The sequence below is a fragment of the Silene latifolia genome, chromosome 2 (genome assembly GCF_048544455.1).
Source record: "Silene latifolia isolate original U9 population chromosome 2, ASM4854445v1, whole genome shotgun sequence".
Lineage (NCBI taxonomy): Eukaryota > Viridiplantae > Streptophyta > Magnoliopsida > Caryophyllales > Caryophyllaceae > Silene > Silene latifolia.
In genome coordinates this window covers 181,813,112-181,837,999 of record NC_133527.1, presented here as the reverse complement: position 1 = coordinate 181,837,999, position 24,888 = coordinate 181,813,112, and the positions used below count along the sequence as shown (strand labels likewise).

The window sequence follows — 24,888 nt, the reverse complement described above, 5'->3', positions numbered from 1 at the left end:
GCACAATAAGCAACATTAGGAAGCGGTTTTTGCTTCACTTATGTCTTTATTGACCAATTCCGAGTGTAGAGTTGTTATGGAGGTTTTGATCAGTTTCGGAGCTTGAGGAAGCTCGGGGCTTGAGGAAGCTCGGGGTGGTTCTAAGTCACAAGTGAAGCATGGAAGAAAGCTACAAGAGAACAAGGGAAGAACCATCCAAGAGGAGAAGCAAAGGAAAAAGTTGAAGCGCAAGTTCAGCAGTCCAGGCGCACCGTGCGCCCCTCCTTATACCATTGGGCGCACCGTGCGCCCTACCTGGGTTTTATGCGTTTTTTTATTACGGTCTCCTTCCGACTTAAGCCCATCATTTCTTCTTTAACCTAGGACTATATATAGGTGAATGCCATTAGGGATTCATTATCATATACTTTAGCTTATGCTTTATTTTGTTAATCAAGTTGTAATTGAAGAATTATCATCTAATTTTGGGTTGAGATCTATTATGGAGAACTAATCTCCTTTTCTTAATCCGACTCAAAGGTGTAATCTTTGGTTGTAAGACTCCTTAATCTTTCCTTAATTATTATTATTGTTCTTAATCTCTTGTGTTTAATTGCTTAATTTTGGAATCCTTGTTAGATTATAGTGATTAAGTGTGATTTCCTTGTTACTTAATCTTTTCAAGTTTTTTAATTTACATGTTGTTGGGTTTATTAAGTGTGATTTCCTTGTAATCCCATCTTGCAACAACTTGTTATTAGACTAATGAATGTGATTTCTTCTTGGTTTAATTAACATTTGAGAGATTAAGTTGTGATTGCTCATTAATTGTGATTTCATTGTGAGTAATTGCACCTATTAGATTCCTATTGATTCATCTTCTTGTTAATTAATCTATGTGTGTGATTTCCACTAGAGGAGTTAATAAGTTGGGTCAATTATTAAGTGTGATTTCCTTGTGATTGACTTCTAATTAAGGGAATTTGGAGATTCAATCTCACTAAAAGGACAATAATAGTAATTAGAAGGATTGATTGAGTGGTTTTACTAACTAAAGTGCTTCACTTTCTTGAGTCGGATTAAGTCTCTCTTAAACTTGATAAATTTCCATCTTAAAACTTGCTTGTTGGATTGCTTGTTACATACTCTTGTTTGAATCTTGCTTTGCTTTTGTTACAATTGAAACCCAAACCAAAACCCCCCCTTTTTACATACTTGTTTGTTGTTGAATTTGTCACAATTGTTCTAGTTACTCTATTGAATACACCATTGCAAAACCTCCCTTCTCTTGGGTTCGATCCCTTTGCTTACTACTTTACTAGTTTAGAATTAGTATTAATTAGTACGTATTGTGGTATAATAAATTGTTAATTTGACCGTCTTAAATAGCGACATTTTAGGCGTGTCATTCACCCACCACCATACACACGTATACTCCCTCACTTTAACCTGCAAACGCCTCCTTTCCATTACCAACAGTCACCCTTGTTCTCTTACCTTCACCCGACTCCTCCCCGACCACCTCACCTCCGTCCTCCTTCTCTGCCTCCCTCCAAACCCTCTCATTCACGGACTCCTCCTCCTCCATCGTTGTGCGCTGCCCTCTCCTTCATTGTATCCTCTAATGCCACTGCCCACCTCCACCTCCGCGCCCCGCGCCCTGCACCTTCGTGATCTTTATGTCCTCCCTGGCCTCCCTCTAGACGGTCTCCGCCACCTGGGTTCTAACCCGAATAATATCAAAGTACTCACATTGTCTAGAATTAAACGTTTAAGTGATCAACAACTTGTTGATGTTTGTCTTGCTTTCCCCTTGATATAGGAGATTGACGTTAGTTTGAACAAACTGAGTGACGAGGGTATCTCGGGCTTAGCACGAAATTTGAAATTTTTGAGGAAGATTAGTTTGACTGGAAATGCGTTGATCACTGATAAGTCGATGATTGCATTATCTGACTGCTGTTTGGATCTTACTGATGTTGAGGTTGATAATAGTTGCAGTCTTTTCACTGAATATGGGATTGGGTATGTTATGCGCCGTAGCACCAAGTTAAGCAGGGTTTTCATTCGCCCAACTACGAGCACAGCATTGAAGAAGTCTGATTCATTGTTTAATATTGAGAATTCAATTGGGTTTTGTAGAAATTTGTCGAAACTTGAATTCCATAGTATGAATGTAGAGGACACACTGCTGTGTTCGATTGCTAAAGCTGCCTTGCCCTTGACTCAGTTTGCGATGTCTGACCGTACTAAATCTGCTACGGCTTCATTGAGGGAGTTTTCAACATTAATAAGTGCTTATCCGAAGCTACAGAAGTTGGATGTTACATACGAAAGGTGCATGACAGATGAGGTGATAAAAGGGTTGGTTCGTTACTTGGGGAATTTGGTTGTGATTAATATAGGGCACTGTACTAGATTAACAACTTTATCATTTCAAATGTTGTTGAAAAATTGTCCCGCTCTTGAAGAGATGAACGCTAAGAGCACACAACTTGGTGACGGAGAACTAGATGAACCATTGGTTAAGGTGAATAATATTAAGTGCTTAAAAATTTCTTTTAATCTGCTTTTGATGGATGAGTTGGTTGAAAAAATTGGGATCATGTGCCCGAATTTAGAACATCTTGATGTAAGCTTCTGTCGGTATCTCACAAGCAAAGGGATAGGAAAATTACTAAACTGCTGCCGCGAACTTAAACAATTGGATATAGAAGGATGGGTGCAAACAGTGTTATTTGGAATGGATTTTGAAGGTACAAGTATGAATTTGGAGTTGTTAAAACTCAGAGACGGAAAATTTGGAGACAAGTGCATATCAGAAATTGCTAAAGCATGTCCTAAACTCCTATATGTGAACTTGGCAAAATGTAGGGGAGTAACGGCAAAGTGCGTGAAAGAATTAGTAGAAAGCTGCACAAACTTACGGGAACTTGATCTCCAGTTTTGTCCCAATGTTAGTCCTGAAACACTGGCCTGCGTTGTGTCGGCTAGACCTTCTTTGAGGACAATAACTTCCTACACCAGTTATTCTCCCGCACACATGCATTCTTGTCATGAAATTAGATAAGGGTGCGCTTCACCAATCATTCTCCCGCACACATGCATTCACTTAATCTTCTTTGAGGACAATAACTTCTCCAATGAGAAACACGAGTGTTTATTGAATGCCTAATTTGGGTTTCTAGAGGTTCGTTTTTCTTCTAGCAACAAGTCTCTCTTAAGACGGATATGTGGTTCTAATGGAATGGATTTGGTAGTATCGGAGGTGCAGATGCTCTGTTTAAATGTTAGCTTTCCTTACTATGTACTGTACTAAGTTGTTTCTTATTTTTGCTATTGTCGGATTGATCACTGATCACATGTTGTGTTAGGACTGTTGTTATCAGTGAATTATGTATTTTTCCATATCTGTTAGATTCATTTTACGTACTCCCTCTGTCCCGGTCATTTGTTTACCTATTCCATTTTATAATGTCTCGTTTATTTGTTTACCTATCTATATTAGGAAGCTTTTTCATGGTTAATTGTTCAAACAAGGATTGAGCTGGAGCTTCCAAATCATCGGCAGATGAACCCCTTGACAGATCTGAAGCATCCTCACCAAAACTCGATAACGCTCGGCCTATACCTACAACCCCTCTTCTGCTCCACCTCAGAGTTGCATCCAACCCACCATCTATAGTCGCTATGGGCCACCACCCTGTTGGTACAAACCATCATCACAACCAAAAGCACCCGTCTTAAAACATAATTATCCAAACCCATAATATTTTCTTTCATCCCAGACACCACTCCCCTAACATTTAGTACGGTGGTGGTTCATATTCATCAAAATAAAAATAAACATCAACCTCTTTGTATTCTGCAAATTTAGACTGTGTTCCAAGACTCAGCAAGGGTGAAAGTTTTGTTTAAGACTCCCTTAACTAGCCGCACCTCGTCCTAGCCACACAACTAAGCACTATATTCACCAGCTTGGCAAAACTAACCAACCAGCAGTCTATTTTGTCCTGCTGGATTCACCCAACTGGCCAACTACACTTAATACAACCAACTTGCCGTCGATGTGTCCGTGAATCAAAGGGAATTAAAAGGAGCTCTGCTGCCCCGGCCTTTAATTTTCTACACCCTCATCTACTCTACCATGACAACTACTGAAGCCATTGACCCCAGCGTCAAAACAACCCGCAACCAATCTGACCATTATTACTCATCTTTTAAATTTTTAAAGCAACTTGAAAAAATTCTTTATTATTTCGATTGCAGGCATTCGTTTCTACGTGTAAATAATGTTAAAAATTGTGTAGCAAGACTATTTCTAATCGCTTGACTTTTTCATTTTGTTGCACAATGTCTAGGACTTCATCGTCATTGCAGAATTAAGAAAATCAAGTAAAGCAACCTTTTTTTTTCTTGGTTGACATTCCTTAATCAGACTAGCTCCATCCATGGAACAACACACCATCACCACCACCGCCTCCGAAACTGAAAAAACCACAATACTGGACATCCCAACAGACTGCTGGAAAATAATCCTGTCCAAACTCCACACCCTCCACCACACTCACATAGACCCTATCTCTTTAACCTGCAAACACCTCCTTTCCATTACCAACAACCTCCCTTTCTCTCTTACCTTAACCCCACCACTCCTTCACCACCTCAACTCTCTCCTTCTCCCTCTCCTTCGCCGCTTCTCCACCTCCCTCCATACCCTCTCCATCCATTCCTCTGCTGCCTCCGTCGACGCTGTCCTCTCTTTCATTGTATCCTCTATTGCCACAGCTCACCTCCGCTGCATTCACTTCCGCAATCTTGATGCCCTCCCTCTAGACGGTCTCCGCCACCTGGGTTCCAGCCCAAATATTGTCAAAGTACTCACATTGTGTAACATTGACGGTTTGTGTGATCAACAACTTGTTGCTGTTTGTCTTGATTTCCCTTTGATCGAGGAGATTGATCTTAGTATAAATAATTTGACTGATGAGGGTATCTTGAGTTTAGCCCAAAATCTGAAATTTTTGAGAAAAATTGATTTGTCTAACAACTTGTTGATCACTGATAAGTCATTGATTGCATTGTCTGATTGCTGTATGGATCTTAGTGATGTTAAGGTTCATGGTTGCAAGGATTTAACCCAAAATGGGATTGGGTATGTTATGCGCCATAGCTCCAAGTTAAGCGCGATTTCCATGAACACATTTAAACAAACAAGGTTGGAGAAGTCTTATTCTTTGTTTAGTATTGAGAATTCGATTGGGTTCTGCAGAAATTTGTCAAAACTTGGATTCTTTACTATGAATGTAGAGGACACATTGTTGTGTTCAATTGCTAAAGCTAACTTGCCCTTGATCCAATTTATGGTGCCTTTCTGTACTAACTCTCGTAAGGCTTCATCTAGTGGGCTCTCAACAATTTTGTGTGCTTATCCTGAGTTAGAGAAGTTGGACATTAGAGGGGAAACGCACTTGACGGATGAGGCAATGAAAAGGTTGGTTTGTTACTTTGGCAATTTGGTTGTAATTAATATAAGTTATTGTCTTGGATTAACAACTTGTACATTTCAAATACTGATGAAGAATTGTCCCGCACTTGAAGAGATGAGTGCTATGAACACACTACTTGGTAAGGGCGAACTAGATGAACCATTGGTTAAGGTGGACAATATTAAGTGCTTAAAACTTGCTTCAAATAAACTTTTAATGAATGATATGCTTGAAAAAATTGGGATCATGTGTCCGAATTTAGAGCTTATTGATGTGAGCTTTTGTGAGAAACTCACAAGCAAAGGGATAAGAAAATTAGCGAACTGCTGCCGTGAACTTAAGCATTTGGATGTAGCAAGGTGGATGCAATCTATGTTATTTGGGACAACTTTTGAAGGGTCGAGTTTGAATTTGGAGGTGTTAAAACTGAAGGGAGGAAGGTTTGGTGATGAGTGCATATCAGAAATTGCTAAAGCATGTCCTAAGCTCCTATATGTGGACTTGGCAGAATGTTGGGATGTAACGGCAAAGAGCGTGAAAGAGTTGGTAGAAAGCTGCACAAACTTACGGGAACTTGATCTCCAGAGATGTTCCAATGTGAGCCCTCAAACGCTGGCTTGCATTGTGTCCGGTAGACCTTCGTTGAGGACTATAACTTCCCCCGTCAAGTATGGGACTTATTGAGGCACCGGAGAAAAGGAAGCTGGTCAGTTGGCCTTTATTGGTTTTATAAGGGCACTTCAATCATGAGAAACAGGAGTATATATTGAATGCTTAGTCTGGATTTCCGGAGGTTTGTTTGTTTCGCTTCTAGACGCCCATGTGTGGTCATAACGGTATGGGATTTGGCGGAGGTGATGAAGGAATGTTGCGGGTAGGGATAAGGCAATTGGCAGGGGAAGATTGGTATCAGAAGTGAAGATGCAATTGGTGTTGGGAAATGTGGTTAATAATGTTTAAGTGTTGGCTTCCTTTACTGTGTGGTGTGTACTAGTTACTATGCTGTTTCATGTTTTTGCTAGTGTTTGTGCAGTTGCGGCTTCTGTGAATGTTGGAGTGATCACTGATCACATGCTGTGTTGGAAGTGTTGGAAGTGTTGGACTGTTGGCATCAGTGTATTGTGTATATATTTCCACCAAAGCAACTGTTTCGTATACCAATTAGTGGCCCACCTTGAAATGAGACAATCCGTAATCACCTCACCCAAAAACGATCAAATCACAAATAACTCGAATTGATCCAATAACAGTTGAAATGACTAATTTAGCTTTCCTTACTAACTACTGTACTAAATTGTTTCCATCCAAACGCTGAACTAAGTTAGCTTTCCTTCAACAACTGAGAATCAGCCGTTGTTTCCATCCAAACGCTGAACTAAGTTAGCTTTCCTTACTAAGTTGTTTCCTTATTTTTGCTATTGCTTTTTGCAGTTTCGGCTTTTCTATGAATGTTGGAGTGATGACTGATCACATGTGTGTTAGAACTGTTGTTATCAGTGAATTATGTATTTTTCCATATCTTTTAGATTCATTTTATGTACTTCTTCCTTCCCGGTCATTTGTTTACCTATTCCATTTTATAATGTTTCGTTTATTTGTTGACCGATCTATATTAGGTAAATTTTTAATGGGTAATTGTTCATACATATCCATTATGGTTCACTTATCATTCACTACCAATCATGAATCACCAGTCACCACAATTGGTCCCCTCCCCTTTCCTTGGTCTAACAAATGATCGAGACAAAGGGAGTAGCATTTAGGGTACTAAACTTTAAACTGTAATTGTATACAGTTTAGTTTATAATGTGATTGTTATGGAATCCTTAAACACTAAAATGCCAAGGCAACTCAAATTTCATGAGAAAAAGTTCATCCTACTTGTCAAACTAACAACAATACTAACTAAAATTATCAACAATTAGGTTAATCCTACAAAACAAAGTAAATTAAGAATATTAATAATTAAAGTGACACATAAATAAAAACTAACAATAATTAGGAAAAAATCAAAAATAATACTCCGTAATAATAATAAAAAAAGGAAGACAGAACGAGTACTACTAACCGGAACTCGGAAATGAGTGGGCGGAGGAGTGTGGTCAAGGTAGCAGGGTGGTCGCCGGAGGGATGTCGTCACGGCAGCAGGGGAAATAAGGAAAATGAGAGAAGGAAAGAAGGGGGCGAGGGAAGGAAAAAGAGAGGAGAACAAGTGTCATAACTCACTCATAAGTAGGGATGTAGCGGGGCGGGTATAAGTGGGTACCGCCTCGCACCCGCCCCAATTGGGGCAGGGATGGGTAGAGCTTTGGCGGGTGGTGGGGCGGGTACGGGTATGAAAATTGTACCTGCCATGGGTCATGGGGCGGGGATGGATTTCGCATCTTACTCACTTAATACCCGCCTACCCGTCAATCATTAAAAAAATTTGTAGGATTATGATAATTTTATAAATTTTATTTAGTTATAGTTAAGATATAATGATAATAATAGCTATTTTATAAAGTTTTTTTACTAATTTATTTGGTGAAAAATTAAAATTATAAAGGTAAATTCAAAAAGAATGGAAATTAATAGTGATTAAATGAACTTTTATGAAAAAATTTATCGAACAAAATTATGGTGTAGCGGGTTAATAGGTAGGCGGGGCGGGTACGGTTTTATATTTTTACACGTTGGGGCGGGGATGGTTTTGGAAATTTGTACCCGCCACGGGTGGTGGGGCGGGGATGGGTACAAGTTTTTCTTGGTGGGTACGGGTACGGGGAGCCTATATCCACCACCGCCTCGCCTCAATGACATCCCTACTGATCATAAGGAGATTTTACACTAGCATTATGTCAAACGGATCCCAACTAACATGACAAATGGATCCCGAGTTTCGGAGAAGTGGTAATGGATTTTGTGCAATTGTGGAATTAACCCTTATAATTTTCAATTGGAGGAAGTTCGCCCTAAAGTTTCACATAAGCTGCAATCAAACCCAATACAAAATCTTACTAAAATTTCACAAAAATACCATTATATACCAACGGCTCTGTTTTGGAAAAATGAACTGGAAAGATAGCTGAAACCCGAAAAGGTACCTAGAAATTGAAAAGTTAACTGAAATCTGAAAAGGTAACTAAAAATTAGGAGCTGATAAGGTGACTGATTATATAAAAATGTTTGGCAAACTAACTGAAAAGGTAGCTTATTTTGATAAATGACGTAAAAGGATATCATAATTATTTAATATATTATAAATTGAAAGAGTAAAAAATATTACCAAGAATCAGCTACCTGAAATGTGAAATGCTACTCTAGGTAGCATTTCATTTCAGATAGTTTATTTGGGCAAATAAGCTATTTGCCAAATAAGCTACCTGAAATTTTCATCAAAAAAAGCTTATTCAGTCAAAATAGGTACCTGAAATGTCTTGTCAAATGGAGCCTAAAATCATACGTATAACATGCTAAAACCATTTTTGTACAAACGTATGTAATTCGATATGATTTTTTGAAACAAAACAATTAACAATTTTTTATGGATTTTTTTGAAATGTTGAAAAATTGAAAAAAATTGATTTTTTTACCCTTTTATTATATTTTTTTTATGAAATCTTTTATTCCGTCTTCTGAATTTAACACAACTACCTAACAAAATATTTTGCAATTGAAATTTTTTTTACAATAAAAAAAAGTTGAAAAATCTGAACTTTATATAAAAATAATAAATTGTTTGATTTTCGTAAAGTATTTTAACTTTTTTTATCTAATTTATGCTATTTTTTTTCCACAAAAACTTTAGAGAAATGGTCTCTCAATATCGTTATTCAGAGACCTTTCACAAGATAAAAGGAGCCAGGAGAGAGTTATTTAATTTCTATTTTTCATATTATGTCTCCCACTAATTTAGCGGATACGGTCTCTCATGAGTCATACTGTTTTTTTTATTAATTTTTTGTAAACTTTTCTTTTGTATTTTTCATACAAACATAACCATTTTTACTTTTTTAATATGATAAATTGAATTTCTTGTGAAATTTTTGATAAAGAGATTTAATTTCACTTATTATGTAAGTTATGTGGCCTAATCACTCCAATTGAAAGTTGTGGGAATTAATTTCACAATTGCACAAAGTTATGAGGGTCAAGTACCACTTTCCCGTGTTACAAAACTATGGAGGAGTTTGCAAAATGATATTGTATGTTTTAGACCATTCCAAAGCAAGAGTTTTTTTTAGACTAATTGGGTCGTTATTCATTTTTACTTTTCACAACGTATTTGATGGGGCATATTCTGCACCCGCTGACCAGTCAACATATTGAGCAAGGTCAAAGATATCCACAGCAAGTCAAAGGCTTAGACAGCCTAACCGACGAGGCCTGTCGGCCTGTCTCTGGGTCCCGGCCGGGGCAACCAGCCAGCCGGGGCACACATCCGCGAACTCATATCCAAGACCCCTCGGCGGCGAGTCAACAGGGCCCGCCGGCCTGCCATAGGTCCCTCGGTCGAGGGGTAGATCAGTCTTTCCACCTGCTAGCCACTTGGCCACTTGGCCACTACGTGACAAAAGGTGAAAGTCTATAAATACTCCTCTACTCTTATTGAGTAAAGGATTCACAATTTAACCTAAGAATCACTATTCATCTGGTAATATCTTCCTTATCTCTCTACAATACGTACTTTGCCAAGTAACAACCACTTACCTCTCTAAGTTACTGACTTGAGCGTCGGAGTGAGTTCGCTCGGTCCAAAGCCGAGCCCTCAGTTTGTTCATCGTTTCAGGAGACCGCAAGGAGGATTCAACTAAAGACGTCATTCTACAAGCACGGGTGGTAACATATAACTGCTCTGGAATTACACCCGGAACAATTGGCGCCGTCTGTGGGGAAAAGATACTAGAAGCTAGTAACATTCATTCCCAAACAAAAAAAAAGAAACAAAACAAAAACCCACCCCAAAAGCTAAGAAGATGTCAAAACAGCAAGAGGTATTCGTAACTGACGAAACCGAGTTACGCCAAGACGATACCGTCCACAACTCGGGTTGCGCGACCCTCCACCGGCCGGGTAATTCAGCCGGAGTACGGATGCCAATAATACCGAGATACGCCGCGCCGCCAACCAGTCACCATCATGGGACATGTGGTTGATGTAGCGAAACCGAAGCTACTCCCCGGACCTCATTAGTAGTACGTCGGCTCACACCGTCACACCGACAAGAGCGGCGGAACCCGTCCGGAGACCAGGGGCCCGAACGTGACTCCAAGAGACTTGAATGGAGCACTGGAAGAAGCGGCCCCGTCAAGACGCCGGAGGAGCCCGGCGTGCCGTGGTGGGACCTAAGTCCTTCCCGCACCCGCGGGAGGACAGCGTCGCCGCGGCACCCGACGAGGCTCGCCTCGGAGGAGTGAAAGAAGTCCGACTCGTCAGAGTTGGAGGAGAAGCCCGACTTACCATAGTCGGAGGAGAAGCCCCACCCAAGACGAGGAGAGGAGCCGGACTAGGAACGCGAGGAGCCGATCGCCGCGTGTCATTCGACACGTGGTCGACAGCCCCCTCGGTGCCTATGTCCTTGACACCGCCGTGCCAACCAAACTAAAATTGCCGGCGTTCACATACAAAGGGGATAACGACCCCACCGACCATGCCGAGGCCTTTGAGTCGTACATGTCGGTGTGGGAACAACCCGATGAAGTCTGGTGCCGAGTCTTCCCAACGACCTTGCATGGGATGGCTCGAGTTGGTACAAAGGGCGCCCGACGGCTCGGATATCGTTACGCCGACCTAAGGGACGCCTTCCTAGCCCAAGACTCTTGCAATAAGAGGAGGGCCGGGAACATCGGACCTCCTTACTATTAGGCGAGGGGGCGAGTCTCTGCGAAGCTATGTGAAGAGGTTCGATGCCAAGGTTCAGCAGATTCGAGAGATTAATCCCGAAATGGCGACCTTGCGATGATGAAAGGCCTCCCAAGGGAGACTTAAAAACGAGCTCATCAAATCCGGAGGCCTGGGCTTAGACGCCGCCAGGAAAATGGCCGACCAAGCCATCAAGGTAGAGGACTATCACAAGACCTGGGTCGGCCACAGCGAGGCTGGGCACTCAGAGAAGAAGAGCCACCGGGAGGACAACCCGGATGAAAGACGCCGCCAGGAAAATGGCCGACCAAGCCATCAAGGTAGAGGACTATCACAAGACCTGGGTCGGCCACAGCGAGGCTGGGCACTCAGAGAAGAAGAGCCACCGGGAGGACAACCCGGATGAAAGACGCCGTGACAATAATAGGTCACGGCCGATAGATCTGCCCGGGAAGCGAGCTCGGCGGGTGCCGGGGAGTTCGGGAACGTACCACCAAAGGCGGTGCAGTGATCACACCCCCGGTTGTATCTGCCGCCGAGGTCTTCGCCCGAGCAAGGGCGAGGGTCGAAAATGGGAAAGGCCCCCAAGCCGGGGGACGGTGACACGAGCGATCTGCGAGTACCACGGCCACACCGGTCACCTTACTGACAACTGTCGGCATCTGAAGAATGCCATTGAAGAGCTGATCCGGAAGGGGAGCCTCGGCAAGTATGTTGCCAAAGGCCAAAAAACTGATGCCGGCGGCTCGAACAAGAAATCCGTCTTTGAACGGATAGGGGTCATCCACGTGGTCATCGGGGGCAACGAGAACGGTGGGTCCGCTCATGGGCACAAACGGCACCTGAATGAGCTATATCAGGCCATCAACTTTGTGCCCAACACAGCGGTCCCCGCTTCCAACATCCCCGATATAACTATCGGAAAGAAAAACTACGAGGGGGTCATCGCCCCTCACAGCGACCCACTCATAGTCCACTTGGACATATCCAACCACCTGGTCAAGAGGTGCCTGATTGACACAGGCGCCTACACGAACATCATGTTCAGGGAATGCTTCCTCAATCTCGGTCCTGAAAGTCAAGGACCTAAGCCCCCGCACCACCCACCATACGACTTCTCCGGGGCCGGCCTAGTACCCCAGGGTCAATCGATGCCGGTGATGTTCGGCAAAGGGAGTGCGGCTAAGAATGTCCTAGCTGAGTTCGTGGTCATTGACGGCTCGTCCGCCTACAACGTTCTTATCGGCCGAGTCACTCTGAGCGAGGCCGACGCAGTGATGTCCATACGGGCCCTGACACTGATGTATGTCTCGGACCGGGGGGAAGCGCATAAGCTCGTCACCAAGGACGAGAAGGACGAGGTGGTCAACGTCCAGATATCTGCCAGAGGATGCAACATGCAATCCCTCAAAGCGGCAAAGAAGACAGAGAAGGGGAAAGGCCCATCCTTACAACAGGAGGGCGACCTCATGGATGCAACTGACGGCTAACTGGGAGGGTGTGCCTTTAATAAGCCGTTAGAACACTGACGATCTCAGAGAATACCTTGTAAAGTGCCGGAGGTGCCCAAGACAACTGTGGGTACCCCGACACATGTTTATATCTAATGAGGAATCGTCCAAGTTCTCCATCAAAGTGTTCATCTCCCAAATAGTCACTATCAGAAACAGTGCACGCTCACACTGTCATACCGACAAGAGCGGCAGTCATCATCAAGAAGCAGGCGCCGTCGCAGTCACCCCAAGTAGTAGACGCTACGGCAGTCACCCCAAGAGGTAGGCGCCGCAGCAGTCACTCCAAGTGGTAGACGCCACGGCAGCCGTCATCAAGAAGCAGGCGCCGTCGCAGTCACCCCAAGTAGTAGACGCTACGACAGTCACCCCAAGAGGTAGACGCCGCAGCAGTCACTCCAAGTGGTAGACGCCACGGCAGACGTCATCAAGAAGCAGGCGCCGTCGCAGTCACCCCAAGTAGTAGACGCTACGGCAGTCACCCCAAGAGGTAGACGCCGCAGCAGTCACTCCAAGTGGTAGACGCCACGGCAGACGTCATCAAGAAGCAGGCGCCGTCGCAGTCACCCCAAGTAGTAGACGCTACGGCAGTCACCCCAAGAGGTAGACGCCGCGCGCGATCACTCCAAGTGGTAGACGCCACGCGCGACGTCATCAAGAAGCGGCGCCGTCGCAGGTCACCCCGGAGGTAGACGCCACGATAATCACTACCAAAGACAAAATGATACTCGCAAAAGCAATCAACATTCCTTAGGAACGTTAAACAGTTGAGATACGCACTCTAGACTGCCTCGGCCAGGCCGAGGCGAAAACAAAAGAGGCGCTCAATTAATAACGTGAGAAGACAACCCAGACGAAGACGAGAAAAGACCTCGGCCGAGCCAGAGGCAAAGTGAAAACGTTTACAGTTAAGACGCTCAACTACTAGCGCAAGAAGACAACTCAGAAAAATGGGGGTAAAGACCTCGACCAAGCCGGAGGCAAAAGAAACTAGCTCTTATTAAAAATGTTCAACAGATTACAAGAAATGCAGACGACGGCCGTCCCCATAAGGATAAGCCAAAAGACAACCTACCAAAGTTGTACAAAATACAAGGAAAAGAAAGGCAAAAGGTTACAGATATCATTTAAGCGCCAAACGATGGCAGAGAGGAAAGGCTTAATAATTGGCCCTGAACAGCTAAAGCTATCCGAGGCGCCGGGAGAGCCTGGTGACAACCGCCTCCGCCTCCCTCTTCACCCTTGCCTCCTCCTTGGCCTTTTCCTTCGCCTCTTCCTCCTTAGCTTCGAGCTTGTCATCAAACAGCTCGTCAAATCTGTCCCACGGAAAGGAGCCATCGAGAGGGAAGAGCTCCTCAATCACTTCCCTGGCGGCTCCTTCGGCCAGGTCCCGATATTGGGCGCACATGTTAGGGAGAAGAACGGTTTGGAGTTTCTCAATGTCCTCCTCCCTTTGGGCAATGATAGCATCCTTGTCCCGGACCACCTTCCCCTGGGCCTGGAACAGGTCCCGAAATTCGTTCCTCTGTGTAAGGTAAAGGTCGGCGCGCTTCTGAACAAAGTCACGCATCTCCCGCAGACTTGCGGCTTGATCGCCGCCTGCCTCGGCCTTGGCTCTCTCAAAGAAGGACTTCCTTTTCAGCGTCCTCCCTAAGTTTTCTCTCAAGACGGACGCCTCTTGACCTCCGCCTTGGCCCTCTTAGCCTCCTTGTTCGCCGCGTCAAGTTCCGGCCTTAGCCGCTCGAGCGTGGGGCGACCTCGACCATGGTCTTCTCTTGCTCCATAATGTGGGAGCCGGCTCGCCGAGTCCACTTCGCCAGACCTCTTGGATATTTTTGCACCCTCCGCCACAAGCTCGGGGAAATCTTCGAGGTAGGGAGCGACGGTGACATTTCTATCACCCGCCTTCTCAGGTTGCTTCTCCAATTGCCGCACGGTGAGAACGGCGGCTGCCGACGGTTGATCTACAAAAAGTCAATTAAAACATCTGTCAGTATACATGGACATATCGGAAAGCCACTCATCAGGAACGCCCAATGAGCCGGCTGAGTTTGAGCCATAGGATAAATCGGTACCAGGCTTGGACTTCTTTGTCGGAGGGCCCATTTCCTTGCCGCCCTCGGTAGCAGCAGCGGCAACAGCAGCAGCAGCGGGGGTGGACCTTTTCCTCTTAAGGACGAGGGGAGATCCCTCCGCATCAGAGTCCTCCCCGTTGGTGATGTCAACGATCTCCACCGTCTCCTTCTGGACTGAAGGGATGGAAGGTGGAACGGATGTCGACACCGTCGCCGACGAAGGCTTTGTTTTCCGCGTTCGACGCGGCATATTACTAGCAACCCTCGCCTGGGCCGCCTCCACATTCAGGCCTTTAAGGCGCGATCCATCGGTCATTCGGCGACGTCCTGCGATCACGGGCCAGAGCCTTAGGGTGCAAATCAGCAACGGTCTTGTCTTTGTGCAGTCCCATCCTCTTAAGAATATCCTCGGACAGGTCCGCGCCAAAATGATCTGCAAAAGAAGCAAAGCAAGAGTTAAGCAAGGAATGAACCAAAATTCAAAACAGACAGAAACATTGAGAGCAGTCATGGGCCTCACACCGACCCCACTCACCTGCGCCGGGGCCGGTATGAGGGCCGACACATGGCAGAGCAGCTCATCCTGAAGGATGATCTGCGTCGGGGGGATCCATCTCTTCGACAACCCACTCTTGTCCGTCTCAAAGAGCCTCATCGCCAGCCTCTCATCCTCATTAAGAGGGACCTTGTCGACGTCCATCTTAAGTTTTTTCCGGGTAACCCATCTGTCATGCTCCGCCTTAGTCTCACACCGCAAATTAACTTGGTGCTGGAAAGACCGGGGCAGCGGATAGTCATCCGGCACCTCAACGTACACCCACCGATCTTTCCAATCCTTGCAGGAGGAAAGCTTATCAACGGAGATGTACCCCGGCTCCACTTGCACACTGTACCACCCCACCTTACCGGGAAACGACGGCCGAAGGTGGTGAAGCCGACGGAATAAATTAACCGTTGGGACCTCCCCCTTAAAGAGACAGAGCCAGACAAAACCGACTATGGTCCTAACGACCAACGGGTGAAGTCAGGCCACACGACGTTCATGGCCCTAATGATGGCCATAACGTAATCATTCAGCGAAACCGGAGCCCGTACTCCGGTGCCACATATATACGCCGGTGCAACCGGTGGAGGGCAACAGATGGCTTTGACCCCTCTCGGGGATAACAATTTTGTATCCCCTGCCAAAGTAGAAATGGCCCTCGAAAAATGTCTCGCCGGAACAACGGGCGAACTTATGGGTCCAAGTACGGTCAGGGCCGACCTTACAAGGCTCGCCGTAATCCATGACATACTGCCTCCCCTCATTAGGATGAGCCCTTTCAGCATCATCACCGAAATCGTCTCCGTCGTCATCAACATCATCATCATCCTCCCATTCCTCCAAAATTTGAGGATCAACTTCAGGAGAAGGAGACCTCGGACCCCCGGACCTTAGTGGGACGGCGGCCAGTGCCTCCCCTTCATCCAGACGCGACGGGGAACCCCCCGGCGCAGGGTTACTAGGTCCGGCCTCAGTAGAAGACATGGTAACAATAGTGATTCAACAAAATAAGAGATCGAGAAAAGTTTGTTTGTTTACCTTGAAGAAAAACACTAGCCAAAGTAACAACACTGAAGATTAGAAGAGAGAAAAACCCTTGGAAATTTGGAGAAAAGAAAATTTTAAGAGAGCGAAATTGGTGCCCTATTTCAAAAACTAACTGCCCTATTTATAGGAAAAAGCCCATGAAGAAGGACCAATCAGGGCACAGCCCATGAAACGTCAGCCAATCAGCAATCAGACACGTGTCAGACATGCGACCCGCAATGTCAATCGTTGCGACGATTGAATGTCAATCAATGCAACAGATGACCAAGCGTCTTCAACACACCCCTTCATATCTCTCTCACTGTTCATCTTCCTCAACAAAATTCCTAAGTATCCGTTTCTCCGCCGGCCACATGATCAACCAAGCCGTAAAGCACCGCCAGGGGGCAATCGAAACAACCTAAGACTCTCCACCCTGGTCTCAGCCAGCGTCATTGCCTTTTCCACATCGGATGTCCATTACACAACCATATGGAGGGGGGGATATGGTACGGCCTAAGCAGAGTCACGCCGAGGTAGAAGAAGCCGGGGCAGAAAATTTTCACTTGCGCAGAATATACGCTCAGCATACATCGGAGCCCATACCACGGCATAGACTACGCTGGGGCAAATTGATGGGGCATATTCTCACCACCACGACTCCAACATATTGAGCAAGGTCAAAGATATCCACAAGAAAGTCAAAGGCTTAGACGGCTAGCAACCGACGGGCCTCGGCTTCTGTCTCTGGGTCCCTACGGGGCAACCAACCAAATGGGGCACACATCCGCGAACTCATATCCAAGACCCCTCGGCGGCGAGTCAACAGGGCCCGCCGGCCTGCCATAGGTCCCTCGGCCGAGGGGTAGATCAGTCTTTTCACCTGCTAGCCACTTGGCCACTACGTGACAAAAGGTAAAAGTCTATAAATACTCCTCTACTCTCATTGAGTAAAGGATTCACAATTTAACCTAAGAATCACTATTCATCTGGTAATATCTTCCTTATCTCTCTACAATACGTACTTTGCCAAGTAACAACCACTTACCTCTCTAAGTTACTGACTTGAGCGTCGGAGTGAGTTCGCTCGGTCCAAAGCCGAGCCCTCAGTTTGTTCATCGTTTCAGGAGACCGCAAGGAGGATTCAACTAAAGACGTCATTCTACAAGCACGGGTGGTAACATATAACTGCTCTGGAATTACACCCGGAACAGTATTTACCTTGATTCATTAAAATCATTTGCCCCTTTTTTTATTTGGGCGAAACCAATTAAAGGGTGTAACCTATTTAGGTCACCAAAGAAGGTAAGTTCAGCAAAAGAGGCCATCACTTGACCTCTTTTACAAAAGAATCATGTTAATTTTTTGCTTAAATATGAATTAAGATGACTCAATAAGGTTACGACCTCAAAATAGACTTTACTTGGGATAATATACTTGTATAAGGGTCTTACATACTCAAATAATGTACGGAGTACTTTGTAGTAATTCTTAGAATGAAAAATTTTGGGCACAATCATAAATCATATAGTTAAGCCTAGCATAACGAAGTAATTGCATGTTTGATTACCTCTCATTAATATATAATCTTTACCGCTACAATTTCATTCTTCGGTGTAGTAATTCAAAACGTTTGATTTTGGATAAATATGCTCACCCTCAATCCTTTATTTTACATGTAAGAGCTCTACTACAGTCTACGGAGTATTAGTATGTATGGAAATATAATGAGAATATGTGCGAACGACTGGATTTATGAAGAAATGCAACTATTTCCTGCAGGCCAGGTAGCCGAGTGTAAGCGACCGTCTATTTTACAACCTCAATTTTACTGTGATAAACTTTTTTTTTCTATTGTTTCTAATTTCAATTTTACAATTTCAATTTTACTCTTTTTCATTTCATGTCTCATCTTATATCTCATCACTTCTCCTATTGACACGTAAGTCATTTGATATATATTATTACGGAATTTTTATTATCTTACGTGTGATGTGTCAAGATTTTAAAGTAATGGAATACGTGTAAGATAAGACATCAAAATGGGACATGTGGTCTCAATCGCAATTTTACAACCTCAATGTTTTGGTAATGAAAACCAGCCGACGTAAATGCCGTTATCAAAGTTAATGTGTCACTACGTGGTCTACATCTTTGGACGTAACCTTAATATGTACCATCCGCTTGCTTGTACGCGCATGTGAGTTGACGATAGCGACAGTTCTACAAGTTGATGGTTTTAGGGAAAAAAAGTCATCTTTGAACAATTTAACATGGGAAATACTTGTGTTCTTCTAAGGACGGCCTTCTTATACCGGAAGATTATTTTCTTTATTTTTAATTTGGTTGTGTAAGGAGGACGTCTTTTTAAAAGTTATTAAGTATTTTTTATTTAACATTTAACTATACAACCGTAGTTTGTATTTAGTTTTTCAAGTTACACCAATTTTTAATTAATAATTTTTATTGATTTATACTCCGTAGTTATTTTTGCCAACAAATTTCAAAAAAGGTGATTGTTTTTGCTAGATTAAAGACGTAACCGTGGTAAATTTGAAAAAAAAGCACTGCTTTCTCAACTTGCTTGTTAAGCACGAGTTATGATCAATCAAATTTTATTCAATAAAAAAATTTATTAACTATCATTTTTGGAACATTTCTTTAAAAAGTACCCTCTGGTTGTTTTGTACATGTATATGCAACAATTAATTTACAAACAAATTCTTGTAAAAACGAATAATTTGAAAAAAAACGGTTTCTGAATTTGTAACCCAAAAGTTATGATTAAAAAAAAGTTAGGATCAGAAAAAGCTTTTTTTGCACAAATAAAGAGTTACGACTCAAAAGCTTGATATTGGAAGGATATGTGTTCAAAATATCCAAAAACAAAAACGGAGTAAAATTATACGAGTATTATAAATCTTTTCTCGTACCGTGTTTCGGACTTTCAGTGCCTTGAAAATACACCCTAGAAAGCTAAAAGCTAAATAAAATACACCTATTCTTATTTGTGAGATATCACACAACAATCCCTTTTCTTTTTTACATTCTTTTCAAAACAGTTGTGAGATGTTATTATAAGGCAAATATAACAAATCATCTTTATAAGTTTGATATTATGTGCAATTAAGCCCTTTAACTTATATAAATGTAGCAAATCAACCTCATAAGTTTCTTTTAATGTACAATTAAACACATATCTTATTTTTAAGAATAAAATTTACTAAGTAAATATTTTACGATTATTAAAAATCAAAATTATTGATTAGATTTTAATCCTAAAATACTTGATTGTTAAATAATATGTTCAAATATTTTTTTTTTATTTTGGTTAAAAATATTCATAATATGAAAATTGTTAATGATGTTGCAATGAAAAGTTACATGACAAAATTTTTGTTTATATTAAAATTGCTTCGCATTTTTCGTTAAATATGTAAATATTATATTTAATTATTATTTTAGAAATATGTTTATAATAGTTTTATAATAGAAAAGAATAGGTTTTAGTTTAAAAAAATGGTAAAAAAATTTGATTTGTGTTTAATTGCACATTTTTGGAAAGTTATGGGTCTGATTTGCTACAAGTGAAACTTTAGAGGGCTGATTTGCACATAATTCCTAAGTTATGGAGGTAATTTCCTACATCCCCGGATGTTATAAGTTGCGACCGTCACAAAATAAAAAAAATAAAAATTTAATAAAATGAAAATGTAACGTCGGCACACAAAAATGTTTGAAACACAGTCGACATGCCACTGCCAAAGTGAAATGTCACTATTCATTTTGGACGTATTCTTACTTTATCTACCATTTATATCATCATTTACAACATTATTTGACATCATCAACTGTATCATATTTTGGTCATACTCTATTAGGCTACTACAACTTCAACCAATCTCCGGCACAACTCTCAATAATGGCCACTGTAAATTCCACCGCAACCGTCGTTACACCCGCTGCAAAACTCGACAACTTCGCATTTGCGACACCTCTTTGCCGTCGATTCCTTCGTTTTTCTTCTCCTTCTCTTCGTCGTTCTCAGTTTACACCCTTGACCTGCTCCAATAATTCTTCCGGTAATTCACTTTTTTTTTCCTGTGATCATTATTTATATTGTTTATTAATATAATTTAAAATCTTTTCACAACTTCCGGTAACGTAAACAACTTTACGAGAAATTTGGTTTTAAATAAATTGCTGCATTCTAATATCGTAAACGTACGTACGGGACCAAGGTCTAAAATTGAAGTAAATTATGCGGGATTTAGCAAAATTACGTGCGAGATTTAACAAATACGATTATTAATAGGCCAAAAATGATAGTTAATTAAGATTTTTACCGAATAAATTTTTTATTACCATAACTATTTATTTACCATGTTTACATTTTTAGTTTAGAGAGTGGTACTTTTTTTTTTTTTTTTTTTTTTCGAATTTACCATGTTTACATTTTTAGTTTAGAAAAAAAACGCCACTTTTTAAAGTTGTTGGCAAAAATAACTATGAAAGTTGTAATTTAGTCCCATTAATCTCGTTAATATTATTATTTTCACGATATCCCTTGTTGAGTATAAACAGATTAGAACCATGAATTTGAGACGTATCTAATACTCTCATTGTTAATATTATTATTTTCACGACATTCCTCGAGTATAAATAGATTAGAACCATGAATTTGATGAATGTGATAGGATTTTAAAGTCGATAAATGAGTAGTGTGCGTGGAAAAGAATAAGAAACGTACTATAAAAGATGTAGTGGGTAATTAGTTTATTTTATTTTATTTTTTATTTTTTTATGTTTTTTAAAACTCCTATATGGGAGTATTCTTCTCCCTGCTCTGGATGCAGGATATGAGCAGGTTAAGGATAAGGTTGTCGGAGCTGCAGATGATGTGGTCGAACAAAGTGGCAATATTAAGGATAAGGTTGTCGAAGCTGCCGATAACACTCAGACTAGCGCGACGCAACAAGGTGGTGATATTAAGGACAAGGTTGTCGAAGCTGCCGATGACACTAAGACTAACGTGATCGAACAAGGTGGCAATATTAAGGATAACGTTGTCGGAGCTGCCGAGGACTTTAAGACCAACGTGATCGAACAAAGTGGCAATATTAAGGACAAGGTTTTCGGAGCTGCTGATGACACTAAGACCAACGTGATCGAACAAAGTGGCAATATTAAGGAAAATGTTGTCGGAGCTGCCGATAACGCGACACAACAAGGTGGGAATATTAAAGATGAGGTTGTCGGAGCTGTTGGAGGTATGTTAGAAGCTACCAAGACTGGTGTGGCCGACTTAGTTGACAAAGCTCAAGGAGGGTCATCTTAACCCGACTAGCTCCACTACTGATCCTACCTCCCCTGTCCACGTTGAGGACAAGAAGGAGTAGTCGTAATGGTGGCAATGGTTACGGTGATGGTAAAATGTTAACGTGTGCGAAATTAAAGTGAACGTCGTAACGTATTGGGTGTGGCTTGTTTAGCATGAAGCACTATAACTTGACTCTCACATTCTTGTAATAAAACTCTCGTTTGTTTATTTACGTAATGTCAGATGTCCTTGACGTTTATCCAATGAATTTGAATTATTTATCTTTTGTGTTCAAATTAAATATATATATGACTTAACTAAAATATAAAACTACTAGTAACATACTGTATTACTTTTTGTTAGAAAAAATGAGAAAATCATCCACAAAATTACGCTTTCAACAAAAGAAATACGGAGTATATACACAAATGTTAGCGCTCAATTTAGTTAGTAGAACGATGCACAAACTTGTGGGAATTTGATCTTTGGGAATGTTTTAGTGAAACCGTGAGCTCCTTGGCTCGCTGGCTTCCATTGTGGCTGCTAAACCTTCCTCCAGGACAATAACTTCCACCACAAGCGGAAGGGGCGTAGTACCTAAACATTCTTACTCGCACCAACATGCTAGATTGTAAACCCACGACCACCCCCATGAGCCCTTATCCGCCCCTTACCCTCACCACTGGCCACTCTATCTCGAACCCTTCTGACTATCGTGCCGTTGTTGGAAGCCTCCAATATCTATCCCTTAGCCGCCCCGACATTGCCTTTGCTATTAACAAACTTGCCCAGGATCCTCAAGAGTCTCATTGGTTGGCCTTAAAAAGACTCCTTCGTTATCTATCCGGTTCGCTCACAGTTGGCATTCATCTCCACCGTGACACTCCATTGTCTCTACACTCATTTTGTGACGCCGACTGGGCTGGTGATAAATACGATTTCGTCTCTACCACTGGCTTTATTGTGTATCTCGGACGAAACCCGATCTCTTGGACCTCTAGAAAACAGCGAGCTCTTGCTCTATCTTCTACCGAGGCCGAGTTTCGTGTCGTAGCTGCTGCCACGACTGAACTTCCGTGGCTTCGTTCTCTCCTTGCCGAACTGCATTTTCATGTCTTATCACCCCCTGTGATCTATTGTGATAATTTGGGTGCTACCAATTACTCGACAAATCCGGTATTTCACTCTCGTATGAAACATGTAGCCCTAGCCTTTTATTTTGTGCGTGAACAGGTTAACAAAGGGTTACCACGAGTGCAACACATATCGGCCAAAGATCAGCTTGCAGACGCCCTCACAAAGCCTCTTGCTCGTCCCAACTTATATCCTCTTTTGCACAAGATTGGTCTTTCCTTTGGAACGTCCATCTTGCGGGAGCGTGTTAGAGATAATACATGATCTACGATTATGATATTGTTACGATATTGCTTGCTTGTAATATTTATCTTATACTATCTTGTATATTTAGAATATATCTTATGTATCATATCTTTAATATATTGTGTATCTAGGGTTTCATAGGTTAGTGTTCTCTCTAGTCTTGTATATATACCTATTGTATTTATCAATATTAATCAAGTTAATCTTATACACTTTCTACAATACGATCCTCGCTAACAGGGACGAAGTTAGCGATAAATTTAGGGAGGGGCCGAAACTATAAACATAATTTTTTTAAATTGATTTGATTAATGCCATAAAACATACAGTTATGAAAATATTCAAATTACTATCTTAGTGATAGTCTACCGATATAAATCTATTAAAAAAAACCGTAAAACAGTATAGAAAAGAGCCGTCAATATCTACAAAATTCATGGAATTGACTTTGAGATTATTAGGAAGGAAATAAGAGATACGGTATATGATTAGAATATACCGTATAAGATATTATTATTGTCTTAGAGAATAATATAGAAGGTTCTAGATCTATGAGTTTAGGGTTAAGGTCTTAGTAACTTGCCTTATAAAGTGGTAATTCTTCTTCTCTTTTATCAATGTGGGACAACTCTCACATGTGTAACTTTGGGTTTCTTCACACTCCCCCGTACATGTGAGTCCCACTTTTCACACAGACTGGACAAATTCATTCAACTGAGCAACTTTGCTCGTCCAGCTGCAAACATGGCCCAGTATTAACTCAGACCGGACAAATTCAACTGAGCAATTTTTGCTCGTCCGACTGCAAACTTTGGCCCATGAAAACCCAGGTCTTTAGCCATGGGCTCTGATACCATATCTCTTATTTCCTTCCTGATGGGGCATATTCTGCACCCGCTGACCGAGTCAACATATTGAGCAAGGTCAAAGCTAAAAGACAGCAAGTCAACATATTAACAGCCTAACCGACAAGGTCTGTCGGCCTGTCACTTGGGTCTCGGCTCGGCAACTAGCCGGCCGAGAGGCATATCCGTGTACTCGCATCCAGTCCCCTCGGCATGGAGTCAACCAGGCCTGCCGACCTGTCATGGGTCCCTCGGCCGAGGGTAAGACAGTCTTTCCACCTGCTAGCCACTTGGCCACTACGTGACAAAAGGTGAAAGTCTATAAATACTCATCATCTCTCATTGAGAAACTAACTGGAATATCTGGTATAAACTCCCTTATCTCTCTAAAATATACTTTGCCAAGTTCAACACACAACTTATCTCTCTAAGTTTACTGACTTGAGCGTCGGAGTGAGTACGCTCGGTACCAAGCCGAGCCCTCAGTTTGTTCATCTTTACAGGAGAGAGTGAAAGGAAGAGACGAGCAACGACATCATTCTACAAGTTCAAGTGGTCATAATCCTGCTCCGTAATTACACCCGGAACACTTCCTAATAGAGATTCTAGAGTATAATTTGACATTCTTTCAAGTTCAAAATTACAGTATTTGATATGAGTTATAAGACCATGCATTCTCCTTCAAGTCACAACATACAAGGAATAAATGATACTGGTTGAGAAATTACCCTTTATTGAAATTCATGTATTAAACGGCCACATTAATTGTGACTGTTACATTATCTATGTGATAATGACTGTAATTAGGGGTGAAATAATGAGCCATTAAGTCCGTCTTAATGCTCATTAAGACCTTAATTCTTCATCTTCGTAAC

At 42.2% G+C, this 24,888-nt stretch overlaps 1 protein-coding gene across 1 annotated transcript; it reads left to right on the top strand.

Moving 5' to 3' along the window:
• The first annotated feature begins 20,295 nt into the window (after nt 1-20,295).
• LOC141643589 (uncharacterized) lies at nt 20,296-22,084 on the top strand. Its single transcript, XM_074452794.1, has 2 exons — nt 20,296-20,550; nt 21,325-22,084. Exons 1-2 carry the CDS (start codon nt 20,391-20,393, stop codon nt 21,804-21,806), a joined length of 642 nt encoding a protein of 213 aa, XP_074308895.1. The 5' UTR covers nt 20,296-20,390; the 3' UTR covers nt 21,807-22,084.
• The last annotated feature ends 2,804 nt before the right edge of the window (nt 22,085-24,888 follow it).

Coding starts and splice junctions, on each gene's coding strand:
- LOC141643589 (XM_074452794.1), top strand. CDS start 20,391: ATGGCCACTGTAAATTCCACCGCAACCGTCGTTACACCCGCTGCAAAA. Junction 20,551..21,324: donor CTGCTCCAATAATTCTTCCG/GTAATTCACTTT, acceptor CTCTGGATGCAG/GATATGAGCAGGTTAAGGAT.